This window comes from Zalophus californianus, chromosome 3, assembly GCF_009762305.2.
Source record: "Zalophus californianus isolate mZalCal1 chromosome 3, mZalCal1.pri.v2, whole genome shotgun sequence".
Classification (NCBI taxonomy): domain Eukaryota; kingdom Metazoa; phylum Chordata; class Mammalia; order Carnivora; family Otariidae; genus Zalophus; species Zalophus californianus.
In genome coordinates, this window is record NC_045597.1 from 194696805 (window position 1) to 194712642 (window position 15838).

The window sequence follows — 15838 nt, forward strand, 5'->3', positions numbered from 1 at the left end:
CCAAGTAGTGCTATCAGACTGCTAAGGACTACAGGAACTGGTTTAAAGCAAACAACATTTGAACTGTACTCTCCCAAGATAGGACCTGGACATGTGTATTTAAACAGCAATGTGCTGACTCTGGAGGCCCGCCCTGGGAACCAGTGACCTGTGGTGGTGTCCTCACTCTACCATCCAGCAAGCCTGGCTTCTCTGAGTGTCTCAACCTCTGGGACAAGCCTTTATCTTTCACTCTTCACCCAAACAGCGAAAACGGTAGCTGTCCCCCCCCTTCTGTCACTGATTTAGTGTTTTTTCAGCTATAAATGCAAGGAGGCTCCCAAGGTTGCTGCCCTACCTCTGAACTCTGGACCTGCCGCCATGGGGGGAGGTGGGGGGCGGGGAGGCTCTGATGGAGCCAGAGTTGTATCTGTTGGAGCAGTGGCACAGGGCTGGGGCACACACCCATTCAGGAGACTAGGCTGGCCAATACCCACCTGAGTCTGCAGTCTGGCGACAATGTCCTTCCGGGCTTTCATGACGGCGTCCAGCTTCCCTGACACCATGATGGAGAGGCCCTGGTCTTTGGCGAGAGACAGCTCCAGATGGGCACCGGTCCTCTGCATGATCTCCAAGCAGATTTTTGCTTGTTCACCTTCTCCAAACTGGTTCATGTCCTTGTATTTTCTCTCTTCCAGGGGTACATGGAACACCTGCTCAGGAAAGGTCAAAAAGGGAAGGTGAAGAGATCAAGAGATGGGAGGGCGTGTAAGTGTCTAGGCACTGAACATACAGAGTAAGGGGCCTGAGTTCCTTCATTCCTAAGTAACCCCACTCCTCTCCCTGCCCCAGCTCCAAGGCCCGAGAGACAGGGGTGGGGAGGCAGGCAGAAAGCCCCCAAGGGCAGCAGGCTGGCGCTCCAGTGAAGAGAACAACTCCCTGACACAAACGGACAGCAAGGAAGCATCAGGTGGCGGAGAGTGCCACGGAGAAAACAGACAGGGAGGGGAGAGGGGCTGGGGGACAGGGAGACACTGAGAACAACCACGCTCAGAGATGAGCAAGAGCAAACAGTGAGGGCAATGAAAAGGGGCAGGCAGGGGGGCACCATGAGCACAGTGGGGTGCAGTCCAAGCAGGAGAAAGGAAGGGGCCGCATCCCTCTGCCCACTGTGCAGCAAGAGGAGAAGGCAACGAAGCAGAGTTCAGGCAGAAGGATACACGCCGACTGATGACTCAGCTTCACTTTAGCTGCTTTCTGGAGAAGGAGTGAGCAGAGGCAAGGGTGGAACCAGGAGGAACCAAAATGACTCCCGGTCTTGGGTCTGAACCCCTAAGTAGAACGTGGTTCAGGTAACAAGATCAGGAAGACTGAGGAGACACCAGTCCCATCTCGGATAGCCACCAGAAAGATGGAAAGATCCAGGATGCAATTAGTTAGGAGTCTCAGGTTCAGGGAAGGGACTTCTCAGCACATGGTTGGTAAGTAATAAGCAACCATGACCCAACACACGAGTTCACACAGAGAGGAAGTGCTTTGCCTGCCAATATCCCACGTTTAGGTAGCAGAGAGATGGGGTAATGAGCTCAAAGAAAGCCAAGAAAACGGGGTCGCGTACGCCAAGAGGAGAAGACTGGCTTTGACACGGAGGGAGAGAAGGCAAAGAAGACAGACAAGTTCTTGTTGGGGCTGGGGACGTGGAAGGCCACGTTCAGCAGCTGGGAGCAGAGACTGGGTAGCAGTGGGCTGAAGAACCAATGGGACCTGTTCCTTCTGCACACCGGGACTATACGGCGAGCAGGAGCACAGCTTCCCCAGGAGTGGGGGCAGATATACTGTGAAAGCCCAAAGCACGCTCATTTGTGTGTGTTCAAAACCCGTTCCATCAGATACTACCACTTCCTACTTGGAGGAGCCGGTAAAGAAAGAATGGAGTTTCTACCTGAGTGATGACAGAAGCTTTGATGGGCCGGATCTTGTTACTCCAGGCGCCAGCAGGCTCCTGGGCGTTTTCCAAGCAAGCTGATTTCTCCGGGAGTGGAGGAAAGGCATCTTTGTAGGTTGGAGGGTCACTCTCCTCTTCTGAATTTAAAGTAGCAACTGGACCAGCCAACATAGATTAAAAGGAAGTACAGTGCTTTCAACATTAAACAAAAAAACACTTGGAGAGTTTTAATGTCAAGAAAGAAAAGAAACAACATTAATTGCTTGAGTGACACCCTGCCCCCCCAACCCTTCATTCAGTGATGGGAAAGCGCCCCAGGCGGTCCCCAGGCCCAGCGCGCCCTCAGGTTCAGCATGTGGCCTGGAGAGGTAGCCTCCCCTGTGAGCGGTCAGTTCAGCGACCAGGTGTCCCACTCCTCCTTGGAAACAGGCCTTTCTACAAAGAATTTAAGCCCCAGACCCTTCTGATCCTGTGCTTGAAAAAATCACAACTATGACAATGCCTGGCACATAACCAGCCCTTAAATTTGCAGAACAAAATAATGCTGTTGCTCAGCACTGCCTGTGAGGCAGACTCCAGCCGATTTCCCACTGTAGCGCACGGTACTGAGAATAACCCTTGCGGGAGCTGCCATCTCTGACCCCCGCCGCCCCTTCAAAGGAGCAACAAGCCTTGTGGAAACCAGGCCCCAGAGCATTAATCGCTTCCATCCCCCACAATGCCCTCATCATTCATGTTTTTGTCCCGTTAACCACAGCTCCATGAAAACAGGAGTGTGACTGTTTTCGGATCACCCCAAATGCCCCGGCAATGGCAGGGCCCAATAAAAACCACTGTGAATGGATGTGCACACAGAGCAGGAGATGACCTTTGGAATCAGACAGGCCTGTGTCCAACTCGGGGTTCACCACTTCTAGCCGCGTGGCTGTGCCATCCCGGGACGCCAATAAAGACTCAGTGCTGACAAGCAGCTGGAGCCTGTCAGAGCCTTGCTTTCCTCATCTAGAAATGCAGACTCTACAGGGCTGCTGCATCAGGTAGAACAGAGTCAGCCCCACAGGCACTCTGCAGTATTTGGGTCTCCACTGCCCTAGAAACGAGCACTTAAAACACAGCCAATGTGACTGACAAAGTACATTTTTAATTTTAATTAAACTTAAGAACTCACAATTGATTGTTAACCTACTCTTTCACCTGAAAATTTTATACAATCTACTTACAGTTGAAAGATTACAGATGAAAATTTAACATTCAAATCAAGTTACCCTGTTTTTGTAAACATATACCAGGATTTTGAAGGATTTTAGTTCAGCACAACTGGGGAACAGCAATTTTGAAAAAGAATCTCATTTTAATTACCAACGATCAAAATCACTGGCTTTCCAGAAAGTGGCCCACACTTCAAATCTTTTTGTATCCAGAAATATCTGTCACTCCTGCCCAGTTCCACCCCGCACACAAGGGCCGCGCCGGCAGTGAGAAACAGAGCAGGTAAGAAGTGGGAGCCCAGGCTCACCCCCAAAGCTACAGTCCCAGAAGGCACTTCTCAAAGGCCATAAGGTTTGACAAAGATTTGGAAGGAGCGGTGTCTCAAAGTGAGAAGATGAGCACAAAAGGGCGGTCACCTTTGATCTGTTGCGGAACCAGCCCACTTCGGTGTTCAGCAAAGCTCTCCTGGGTCAAAACTGCAACGGAGCTCATGGTTGATCTCGCGCCTACGCACAATCCGGTGAGCCACTGAAGCGGGAGGGAGTGAGTCAGAGAGAAGAGAGTCAAGGCACAGCCAAACTGTTAGGCTTAGAGTTTTAGCCAAAGGTTTAATTCTGTTTCACCAGCAAACCACACCATTTTCTTCACTTGTGACAACCTCTGATATAAGATGATACCCAAACTTTCAGCAAATAATGAAAGGAAAAACACAAGTGAAGGAGGGTCCTTGGACAACTCTCCCCTCAAAGGTTATCCTCTAAGTGAGGAGCCAGAGGCTCCAGCTGAGAGCTCCAGTCCCACAGTGTCTTGGAGCTGCAGAGACAGCCTGCAGATCAACCTCTGGAAGGTTCTCCTAACAGCTATCTCTGTCATGTTCTTAGTCTGTTCATCCACATGCCTCCTGATGCCTATAAAATACACCACAGGACAGCCGCTACAAGAAGCAATCAGCCCACCTCTGCAAGGATGGTGGGCACCGTGGGCACGGGCAGCAAGGCCCAGCGCACCACACAGCCTGGCCATGCCCAAGGGCCCAGGGGCTCAAAGAGCAGTCTCTCAGAGCTCCCTGGCAACAATGTAACAGCAAGAAGCGGGCGGTTTAAGTGCCACTGACATGTGCTGACATCTCCTATGTCCTAGCTCTCAGGGGTCAGAGGGGACTCAGAGCAGGTGGAACCTGGCCCAAGGGCACACAGTTCCTTGGTTCAGGGAAGGAACCAAGCCATCTCTGCCTCCGGACCCCACTCCTGAGTGCCAGGGTACTCAGTGGGACTCGGGCTCATTCAGGCAGAGGTATTTGCTTCCTCCCTTCAACTCTAGGTGAGCTCCATGCTACTGCGATGAAGAAGAACCCACTCTTTTCACACCATTAGGTGCCAAGTATCTTTTTCTACCACCATGGCAAAAAAGTATTAAAACAGCTAAGTGATGTATTAAGAGTGAGTTTTTGCATAATTTTCACAGCTCAGTAAGATCTCTTCCCAAGTTCAAGAAAATGAAGCTCTGCATTCCTCAAGAGAAGCAAGATCCAAACTCAGAATCCTGAACAAACATAATTCACATTTGAGAGAGAAAAGGCTTCAAACTAGGTGGAGACCAGATAACACGTCTGAGGGGCACACGTGGACATGGCTCTTGTTGTTACAGCAAGTCTCTCTGAGTCACTAGAAACTTAAGAATGAAACATAACGAAAGAAGGTACACATGCAGCCCAGAGACAAGAAACCTTCAGAAAAGACAGTCACACTTACCAGCAAAACGGTCAGTAGCCAGAGAGTCCGTCCTGAGGCCGCCTCTGTCAGCCTGCCAGTTTTTGCTGGTGTGGGACAGAAAGGGAGGGTGAACAAGAAAAAAACCAGAGAGAAGTTAACTTATCTGCATCCTATAACTCAGATCCTTTTACCTCCCAACCAGAAGAGGGCAAAATGTTATCTACACTTTGCGTACTAATACTAATATTTAGACAAGTTTCTTGGGGGAAAAAAAGGAAGCTCTGTCCCCAGGCTATTAGCTTCAAACAAAACCTATCACAGTAAAATCTAAACCATCCAGAACTTTTAGAGGGAAACTTTTCCCTGGACCTGAGGGACTGATCCCTTAATGTCAAAACTTTTAAATTTAACCATTTTGAAGTAAAATGCTTACAAAATTGATGGTTGGTTCTCCTGCATGGTTGAGTAATTTCTCCTGTACTCTTAATCTCTGACTGCTGAGCCACAAGGAAAAAGATTCTGTGAGACTGTGCTATGATGCAGAATAGAATGCAGACCTTGGGGGCTCCTGGGGCTCCTGAGCTCTGCAGGGTGACTGAGAGCTACTGTCTTTATGAGCTCGCTGTGTGTTTTGTAGTTACTTTGTTCTCGCTGTTATCCTGTAAAAGTCCTTTGGTCCCTTCTAATACACGGGAGATTTAGAAACCGGGCCATAAAATAGCAGGGTTGGAAGGAACCTTCAAAGGCCATCTGAGGAGGACCAAGAACTACTCTGTGAAGTAAGAGGGTGTGGGTCATCTTGCCTTGGGGACTTTGGGATAGGGAGGCTTCCAGGTAGGGTTACCTGCCACTTTACACAAACACCACACACACTCAGTAGAGTGCAATGAGGTGGACTTTATGATAGGGGTAAGGTAGGTGTCCAAGATGGGAGAATCGACAACAGTAATAAGAACACCTAACTGGAGAATAACATCCCCAAATTCTTGTCCATAAGACGCATAATTCAGAAGCTAGAAAGACAGTTCGTGGCAATCAGGGGTGTACCAGTAGACTCTGGATTTAAGAGGGTCTCATTGTCCAGCAGCATTTCAGGACTTAAAAAAAAAAAAAAAAAAAAAAAACCCTAAATGCAGGGTTTGAGTCACAAAGGGGAAAGTACCAAAGCCAGAGAGGCTCTGGCCTCTCTGGGGCCCGAGTCCCACCAGACACTCTTATATACCAAGACGGAGGGAGAGAAGTGGAGACAAACTGACCAAGACAACTATGAGAATCTGCCTCCAACAATTCTAACCCACAAGTTCTAAAGATTAAAGCTGAAATCAAAGTATCAGAGTAGCACTTCCACAACGTGGATTCTGACAAGATATAAAAGGTTAAGCACCCCCTCGGATTCCAAGTGTCTGACCTGTGTACACTTAGCCCAGTCTAGGCACAAGATGGAGGTGTTCTCTAGGTCAAAGCGCCAACAGTGAATCCAGGACCCAGGCCCTCCTTGTTCAGAACTTCTACTTGGGCTGCACCTGCTCTTTTACCTGCTGACCTTGCATCTCAACAGCCTCCCACCCCAGGTCATGCTATGCCACTTCCTGAAACCCACAACCATCCACCCCCTAATAACCCAGCTTTTCCACACGACCAACTATGTTCACACCCTCTTCTCTGCTCCCACTGACCAGCCCTCCTGCCTTTCTGGACAGGGCAAATCTTCAGTGCCCGGTGACAGCCACTCAATAAGCCTATAAAGTACGGTCACTGTCCACATCCCCTCCAGCCACAGGTCTTTGAGGAGCAATTCCCACCCTGCACCTAGCGTCACGAAGATAAGACCAATTCCTGAAGGTCTCTTCTGAGATAGCTCACACACCTTTCAGAAGTCAATCCCAGCCAGCTCTTCTATGAAACCCCTTAGTCCAGGGGGCTCAGGAAAGGATCACCAACCCCACTGAACCTACTAATGTGTAGGAGAGAGAGCCTGTCCCAGAGCCTCTAACGCCCCGAAGTGTGCACAGGCCCTTGGGCAGCAGCAGGACAGAGTGGATCTCCAGGAAACTCCAGACTTGTTTGACAGGATACACTGGGTCTCTAGTCCCCAGATTTCCAGTGGCAGTTTACCGCAGCTGGAAATGAATGCATCACAACAAGCAGCAGAGTTAACATCTAGGGCTCTGATATCAACAAAAAAGGTTGCTCTTTTTCTTATAAGCTTCTCAAAACCCTATCTTTTAACAACCTACTTTAAACACATACCTGATGACCCAAATGTAAATGCAGACCTCCCTCTACCTGAGGCTCTGGGCTAAGATTTTATGAAAGCCAATCTCAGCTCTCCTAACATGCTCTCAGCATGACTGGCTACCTGCCTCTATTCCAACAAAGCAGCACCTAAGAAACTGTCCCCACAGCTCTATGCCCACCCAAACCTGCTCCCCACCAGCCCCTGCTCTGCCTTCACAGACAACACCCAACAAGTTGACTCCCACTCTACCGAGTCCTTGGACGACCCCACCAGTGATCGCTGCTATCTTAGGTTCTCAGGAGACCACACACAGGCCCCATCATCAAAGAATAGAGGCCAAACACAGGCTATCACGGTTCTTCACTTAATCTAATAACACTGCTCAATCAGGCTGGAAAGGGACCTCAGGCACCACTCCACTGCAATCTTTGAATACCAGCAGACAGGACCTGTACAGCTTTCCAAGGGAGCCCCCCTTCACCTCTGCACAGCTGTCAGAATAGTCTGCCTCGTGTAGTGCCAAGATCTACAACTTCTTGCCCCACTTTTGCCACAGAGAACAAGTCGTCCCTTTTCTACAAGACTGCTTCAGACATGTGAAGGCCTTTCTCCTCCAGTTCTTCCCAAGATTGCTCCAGTCCCTTCCTTCCTCATTTTGGTTGCTTTCAACTACTTTCCCTGCAGGAAGCATTCAGATCCACTCACTCCAAGCAAGTTGCAAACTACTCTCATCCTGGGCTTTAAGTCTTATTTTTCAGGGCGTAAATGTCCACATCTCAAAATGTAACTATGCAGCCAACAGAACTAGGCCCAAAGAAAGGAGAGCATGAGACAGAGAGAAGCAGAGATTCTTCTCTTCCATCCCAGGGAACTGCCAAGCACTCCCATCAGGTGGGAGAAATGCAAAGTCACAACGTTTGTGGACTACATCTGAAGCTTGGTCCTAACAAATATACAACAGGAAAATCTTTAAAGGGAAGAATTTTCCTTCTCCACCAGAAGAGAAGTACTTGTTGATTCCCTTGGGATGTTCTGCCAATTACATTTTCAAAAAGAAAGGTCTTTGCAAAGAAGTAACAGTACAGAAAGAACTTTATTTATCTCAGCCACCTAATGAGTATCTCCCTACTTCACATAACTAGACAAGACCGAATAGAGATATTAAAAAACTCCAGTGGAAACCCAGGACTTCTTTCCTCTTCTTCCAAAATTAAAACTAGTTACTTTTATCCCCACACTCAACCTTCAAAGGAATTTTTTTCCCCCAAAATGCTTCTCAAGACCCACAAGCCAAACTTGAGAACAAAAACAAATTCCCCACGGGCTAAAAGTTCACAAAGCCCCAGTGTGAGCGAGGCCCCCCCACGGGGCCCAGGTGAGCGGCTTCACCAAGTTCTGGAAGTCGGCACCCATCCCGCAGGAGGAACTTTCGCAGATGCCACCTCAGCAGGCCCTCCCACAGGCCACGCGAGCCCGCGGGCGGGGACAGGCTTAAAGGGGCAGTAACGCGCTCGGACTCCCCGCCTTTCATCCAAATTCGGTATTTTTCCGTAATGTATTTTTCGTGCGCGGACCCTGGGGTGTGTACAAGTTGCGCTGCAGCCCCCCAGGGCAGCAGGCCCACCGGGCCAGACAGACCCGCAGCAGGTGGAGGTGCGGCTGGGCCTGCACGGGCCCTGCTGCTGTCCCGGCCCTGGCCCTGCCCTTCGGGACCCTCACTGCACTCCCAGCACCCCCAGCCACCCCCCCCTCAAGTCCGGGCCGGGGGAGGGGCGCGAGGGGGGGGGGAAGGGGCAGCTCTGCGGCCGGACGCCCACGTCACCGGCCCGGGCCCCAGGTCGGCCGCCCCTCCCCCGCGCCGGGCTGGGGGGTTGGGGGGGGGACACGGAAAGAGCAGGACCCCGAGGGACTGCCGCCGGAGGTGCGGGTGTGTGTGTGCGGGGTGAGGGGGGGGGGGCACACGGGCCGGCGCCACAGACTCGGGAAAGTTTCTCACTCTTCCCAAGCCGGCGCCGCGGCCCATGCGCAGTGGTGACACGTAGCCGCCCCCCGGGTCGGGCAGGGTGGCGGAAGGGGAGGGGGCGCGCGGGTGGGGGGGCGCCCGGTTGGCGGCGGGGGGGAGGGGAGGGGGGTCAGGCAGCCGCGGCCCCTCCCCCGCCCGGCGCTCCACGTCGGCAGCCCGTGCCCCGCCCGCCCCGCGCCCCAACTTCCCCGCGCGCCCTCCTCCCCGCTCGCGCCCGGCCCCCCCCAACCCCTCCGGCCCGCGCTCACTCCTCGGAGGTCAGCCAGTCCGTCGCGCCGTCCCGCCGCCCGCGCGCCCGTCCGCTCGCCGCCCGCCGCGGAGAAGCCGGGCCGCGCTCCGAGGCCGGCGCCCGGGCCCCCGCGGCTATATAGGGCGGCGGCTCCAATCCCGCCGAGACACGTCAGGCGGCGGCCGCCCCGCCTCGCCCCGCCCCGCCCCGCCCCCCCGGCGGCCGCCGCGCCCACGCCCCGCCCACGCCGCCCCCCGAGGGGTCCCCACTAGCGGCCCCCGCCCCGCCGCGCAGGAGCGAGCAGCCCGGGGACCGGGCCCAGCTCCGAACCAGCTCTGTGGCTTTTAGGGTGGGCGGTGGGGACGGAGACTTGAGATGCATCCCCCCACCACCACCTCCGGAACGCAGCGGGGAGACCCGCACCGTCAGGCCGAGCCCGCTCTGGAAGCCAGGTCCCCAGCAATACTGCCTCCCCACCCAATAAAGCAACAAGAGACCGCGAAGGACAACACAAAGGGAATGAACTGCTGTCCCCCTCCCCATACACAGATGGACGACGGGCTGGCTCTAGCCTAACCAAACTCCATGGGAACACGGCCCATGCCCCAAAGTTCGGAGCACACTTTCCTTCCCTCCCGCTCCTGTGTGGCTCCGTTCCTTATGTAGCTCACCTCCACAAAACGTCCCTATTCCCTGGCTACCAGTGTGAAGAACCCTCTTCATTTAAAGTGCATTCTTCCCTCATGGAGATAAGAATGGGTGTGCCTACTATGTGCCCAACCCTAGATCCAGCAGGAGAGAGACTCCCGACCCTCAAAGGGCTTCCACCCTCGAGGGTGAGAATGGCTGATCAGGTTTGCATCCCTTGTATAAGAAAAAGCTACACCGTTTGATTTTCTTAAAATCAAGGGTACAGGGCCGGCGCAGGAACCTGCAGGCGTCAGCTGGCACCTGTGAGGGACGTGTCAGGAGGAGAACCCTGCCTGCGTTATGAGAGTGCACCCCAGACACGGGGAGCCACACAGGGCAAGAGGCAGGGACTCTGCGCGAAAAGCGAGCCCCGCTTCGACGGGAAGCCCAGGCCAGGCCAGCGCAGCCTGGAGTTCTCACACAGGTATTGCTTAGGTTGGAAGGACGACTGGGAGTTTGGAGTGGCAGAGGGCGCGACCAGATGTACTTTTTTCAGTGGAACACAGTCAAAGTATGTGGGGGAGGGGATGGGGGGTTGGGCCACTGCAGCTGTTCAGTCTGAAGATGACACCAGCTCTCCGCTGTGGTTGGCAATGGTACATGAACTAGGGAGCCAGATTTGGAAGGCAGCGCCAAGAAGTTCCTCAGCTGGATGCAGAGCATAACAGTAGTTAAGAATGGCAGGGAGGTTCTTGGCTGCCTGCACTGAGACTGGGAAACCGAAGGAAGACTAGACTGAAAAGGGGGGGGATGATGCAAAAACTCGCCTTGGGGATGTGATGTGAGATGCCCGCTGGATGGTCAAGTGCAGACGTCAAGTAGGCAAATGTATGCGCAAGCTGAAGGCCAAGGGAGAAGCCCAGCCCAGCCAGCAGGAACCCCTCATGACATCACTGGGGGAGAGAAACCATGTGAGGCAGTCAAAAATCCACCCGTCAGAGCCAAGGACATCATCGTCAAAGCAGTGCCCTAAGTCCCTAGGATGGGACCTGGACAGGTGGCACATTCTTAGACTTGGAAGAACTTTTTTAAGCACCAAACTCTTCAGCTCCCTTACTATGTTATTAGTGTTTGTAGATAGTCCTTCCATGCAGACTAACCAACCAGCAACTCAGACAAGTGTTTTGTTGTTTTGTTTTTGAAGTCTCAGCACTGTGTGTGTGTGTGTGTGTGTGTGTGTGTGTGTGTGTGTGTGTGTGTGTGCGTGTGTGCGCGCGCGCGCGCGCTGGGGGTGGTAAAGAGGGAGGAAGAGGGGAGGGATTCCCAAACAGCTGGCAGGTCAACTGTCAAGAAACTTCCAATGAAGCTTGGAAGTCACCACAGTCAGAAGCTCAGAATAGCTCGTGCACAGAAGGCCTTAAAAGACGTTAAAAGACCTCCAGTTAACAAAAGATATTGTAAAATCAGATGTTCAATTTGTGCTACAAACCATCCCAGGATGCTTCTTTGCTGATAATTATGACCAGCTTTTCTTCCCAGCAAGCTTCAGTGCACTGAAACTAATAGTTTGTAGAGGCAGACTGAGAGGGCTGGGTCCAGCAACAGTCACACCAGATAATGTGTGAGGAAACCCTCTATGGCTACCTTAAAAAGTGAACATCAGTCTGTGACATTTGGGTTTTCAGCCCTCAAGGGGACATGGGAAAAGATGTGGGCCTGCTCAAGGTAAAAGTTTAGAACAGCATCCCCCAGCCCCTTACAGCCATGACCCTCAAAAGAACTCTCAACAAAGGTCGGCCAATGGGGGGGGCGGATGAAAGAAAACAAACCCGCCAGCATAGAGACTTCCCAGTCTGCTTCACCAGGTGATGGGAGCTCGTCTTGAGCGCTAGCAACCATGGACTAATACTCAATAAAGATTTAGGGCTCAAATCTTTACAACCCCATTTTTCCAAGACCCCCAAGCCCAAATCTAGGAATTAACAAAACAGAAAGCAACCCCACTCAGCAGAAAATAAACCTCATAACAGGCTACAAATGATATAAACAAATCTACCCACACTGTAGAGAGGCTCTAAGTCCAAAATTCAAAAAACAAGACTGAAATTGGATTAGACTTAACTTTAGATGACAGAACTATCAGATTGAGACTGTAAAAAAAATCCTAAAGTGATTAGAGATGTAAGACATAAAGGTGGCCTTAAAAAAAACAAGAGATAGAACAAATGCAAAGGGTTAAGAGCTACAGATAAAAGGGGTGCCTGGGTGGCTCAGTCAGTTATGCGTCTGACTCAGGTCATGATCTCACTGTTGTGGGATCGAGATCTATGTTTCCACAATCCGCAGGGAGTCTGCTTGAGATTCTCTCTCCCTCTCCCCAACCCCCCCCCAACAACATGCTTGCTCTCTCAAATAAAATCTTTTAAAAAAAAAACCATAGATAAGAGAATGAGGAAGTCCAACATATGTCTAATAGAAGTTCTGAAAGAAGCAATCACAAGGAACAGAGAAGCAGTATTGGAAAAATAGCAGAGAAGATTCTAGGATGTAACGCTATCCCTCCCCCCATGCAAGAGACAGAACAGGTAGCTAGCGGCATCATTTAAACTAATCCACCCGAAACACCCTGTAGTGAAACTTCAGAATGCCAAAGAGTAGAACCTAAAAATGACTAGAGAAGAGACAGGTTATCTACAGAGGAACACCAGGAGACAGCACAATGCCTACCAGAGGAAAACGAACTAACACCCGTAAACTATGTTGAAGGAACTACCTGTCAACTCAGAATCCTTTCTCTCATTTAAGGGCAAGAGTGAAAGAGACACATTTAGACTAAGAGAAAGCTATTGCTACTGATGGATGGCTCCTGAAATAACCACTTAAGGACATGCTCCAGTAAGAAGAAAGCGAGAGCCAGAGAGTCCTGCCAGGAGGAATACTGATAAAGAAACCAGTAACCCAGATAAAGTGAAACAAGCACTGACCACACACTAATAACAGTAAAATCTGGAGAAAATTAAAATACAAAATAAAATTATAAGCAGCAACCAAATATAAGGTGAAAGGAAGAAACTGAAGTTGGAATATTTCAGAACATTATTTGAGGAAAGGTTAGAAATACTAATTTTAGACCTTGTTGAATTAATGATACAAACTTAAAGATAATCTAGTGAAATCACAATTTTTAACTTTCAAATCAAAAAACCAAACTCTCATTCAAACAGAAGTTACTGGCAATGTTGTAGATCATGGACTAGGTGGTAGGTTCAGAGGTATCCATTACAATATACATGATTACTTCCCAGTTATGTTACTTTGTATTAGTAATTACTAACTAAAAGAGATGAAAAGAGAAAATAGAATAGGAAGCAGGAGAAGTAAAAGATGAGCAAGGCAAATGAAGCACAAAATGAAAGAAATGAATCCAGATGTGGTAATAATCTAATGTAAATACAAAATGCAGCTAAAAGCTAATTCAGCCACCATGTGGACACAGAGGCTGAAAGTAAAGGAATGGAAGAACAGTCCAGACAAGTCCTAACCAATAAAAGCTGAGCTAGCCATATTAATTTCATATCAAGTAGACTGTAGAGTAAGAACTAAGAAGGTCGAGATTAAAAAATCCAAATCAATTCTGATTATGTATATATCTAATAACACAGCTACAAAATATATAAAGTAAGAACAGGAAGGTTACTAGAAGTTGACATATCTAGGATTACAGACAAAGACAGACTCAGCTCTTCTGGTAACACAGATTATGAAGATTAAAACTGTACAAAAAATTAAAACAATGTAGTTAATAAACCTACTTTATTGGATTTATGTAATCCTTCACCCAATTATTAGAAATGACATGTTCTTTTTAATCGTAACAGAATTTTATAAAAACTGGCCAGCAGCTAGGACAAAACAAAAACAAATGGCAAAGAATTAACAGCGTAACATTCTTTAAATACAACACGATCAATTAGGAATCAACTTAAAATTTTAAGAAGCCTGGAAATTTAAAAACTTGCTTCTAAATAACTCATGGGTCAAAGAAGAAATCTGAAAATATTTACAACTAAACAATAAGCAGTTATATATCCAAACTTGTGGCATCAAGCCAGAGAGTGTTGCTTGGAGACAAGTTTATAGCCTTAAGCCATCATATTAGTGAAGAGGAAAAAGTAAAAATTTAATCATCCTCTCCTGAAATTAGAACAAAATAAATCTAAAGAACGTTTACACTAATGCAGCCAAGAAATTAATGAAATAAGAAACATACTAGAGAGAATAAATACAACTTACAGTGGAGTCTTTAAAAAAAATCAGGTCTCTGGCAAAAATTGACCAATGGAAAAAAAAATAAGAAAAGGTATGAACAGGCAATACTAAGAATTCAAGGGGGTCAAAACTACAGCCACAGACTCTGAAAAATCATACAAGAACTCTAATAAGACAAGTATCAAAAACTTGAGGGCACTTGGGTGGCTCAGTTGTTAAGCATCTGCCTTCGGCCCTGGGATGGAGTTCCCCAACAGGCTCCCTGCTCAGTGGGGAGTCTGCTTCTCCCTCTACCCCTCCCCCCTGTTTGTGCTCTCTCTAATAAATAAAATCTTAAAAAAAAAGACTTGAACCCACACCTACACACAGGTACGCGCACGCTCACGCACACATACACGCACCTTGAAAACAGAGAAAATAGGCAACTTCAGAAAAACAAGTCACCCAAACAGTCTGTTAGAAATGGAGTTTATAGGGCCCTGGGTGGCTCAGTCAGTTAAGCAGCTGCCTTCGGCTCAGGTCATGATCCCAGGGTCCTGGGATCGAGTCCCACATCGGACTCCCTGCTCTGTGGGGAGCCTGCTTCTCCCTCTCCCTCTGCCTGCTTCTCTGCCTACTTGGGTTCTCTATCTCTCTCTCAAATAAATAAAATCTAAAAAAAAAAAAAAGAAGAAGAAAAAAAAAAGAAACGGAGTTTATATAACCAATCCTCCCCAATTTTCAAAGAAACAAACATAAAGATCTCAACCTAGAGACAGGACCATATGCTTTCGCAAGGAAGCCCTGAGAAATTATCTTCCCAACTCACTTACAAAGCCAGGAGACTTTAATATTTCCCAGACAAGTATAACAGAAGAATGTATGAATTTCATCTAGATACTTAATAATCTAGCAAACTCATCTAGAAAGTCAAAACAATATATAATGATAATGTCTATTTTATTCCAATAATGCAAGCTGGTGCAATATTAGACTAAGTAGGGACACCTGAGTGGCTCAGTCAGTTGAGTGTCCGACTGTCGGTTCTCAGCTCAGGTCTTGATCTCGGGGTCTTCGTTCAAGCCCCACTTTGGAGCCTACTTAGAAAAGAGAAGACAAAGTAATTTACCATATTATTACACCAGGGCAAGAATGACTTTATCACCTCACAATATTCAAATAAAGAATCTGATATAATTTGCCCATTCCTCATAAAAAGAACAAATAGAAGGACACTTCCCTAGCTAAATGTTAGGTGCCTACCAGGAGCCCTCATTAGAAACATTCATTTTAGGATCACAAAGACCAACAGGGCTGCAACTGAGCGCTTTCTCTATTCGAACCTACACTTGAGATCCTAGCCAGGGCAGGAAGGCAAGAAGAACTGAAGTGAGAACTGGAAGCAGCAAACAGCAGGGCTCACAGGCAGCGCAAGTGTACAAGTACAAGATCCAGGAGGAGCTACAGATACACTATTAGAACTCAGGGTTTTCTGGAGACAAGATCAGTACACAAAACCAAACATGTTCCGGAACACCAGCAACAAACATCAGAAGTCAATCTGATAAGAAAATAATAGGATTTATAGAGAAGGTTCTAAAAACCTCTGTCAAAATACGCAGAA

At 48.9% G+C, this 15838-nt stretch overlaps 1 protein-coding gene across 5 annotated transcripts in view; it reads right to left on the reverse strand.

Moving 5' to 3' along the window:
* Positions 1-15838, reverse strand: part of LOC113919640 (high density lipoprotein binding protein) — a 70586-nt gene that overhangs the window by 29989 nt on the left and 24759 nt on the right. For 3 of the 5 annotated variants that reach the window (XM_027589091.1, XM_027589093.1, XM_027589096.2), the window contains exons 2-5: positions 4885-4949; positions 3550-3661; positions 1922-2079; positions 477-692 (exon numbers count right to left, since the gene is read on the reverse strand). In XM_027589091.1, the coding sequence (XP_027444892.1) occupies positions 477-692; positions 1922-2079; positions 3550-3625 (450 nt within the window). In that variant the 5' untranslated portion in view covers positions 3626-3661; positions 4885-4949. Of the gene's footprint in view, positions 1-476; positions 693-1921; positions 2080-3549; positions 3662-4884; positions 4950-5278; positions 5316-9355; positions 9486-15838 lie in introns of those variants that run through there. The other 2 variants (XM_027589092.1, XM_027589095.1) reach the window with 2 other exon arrangements.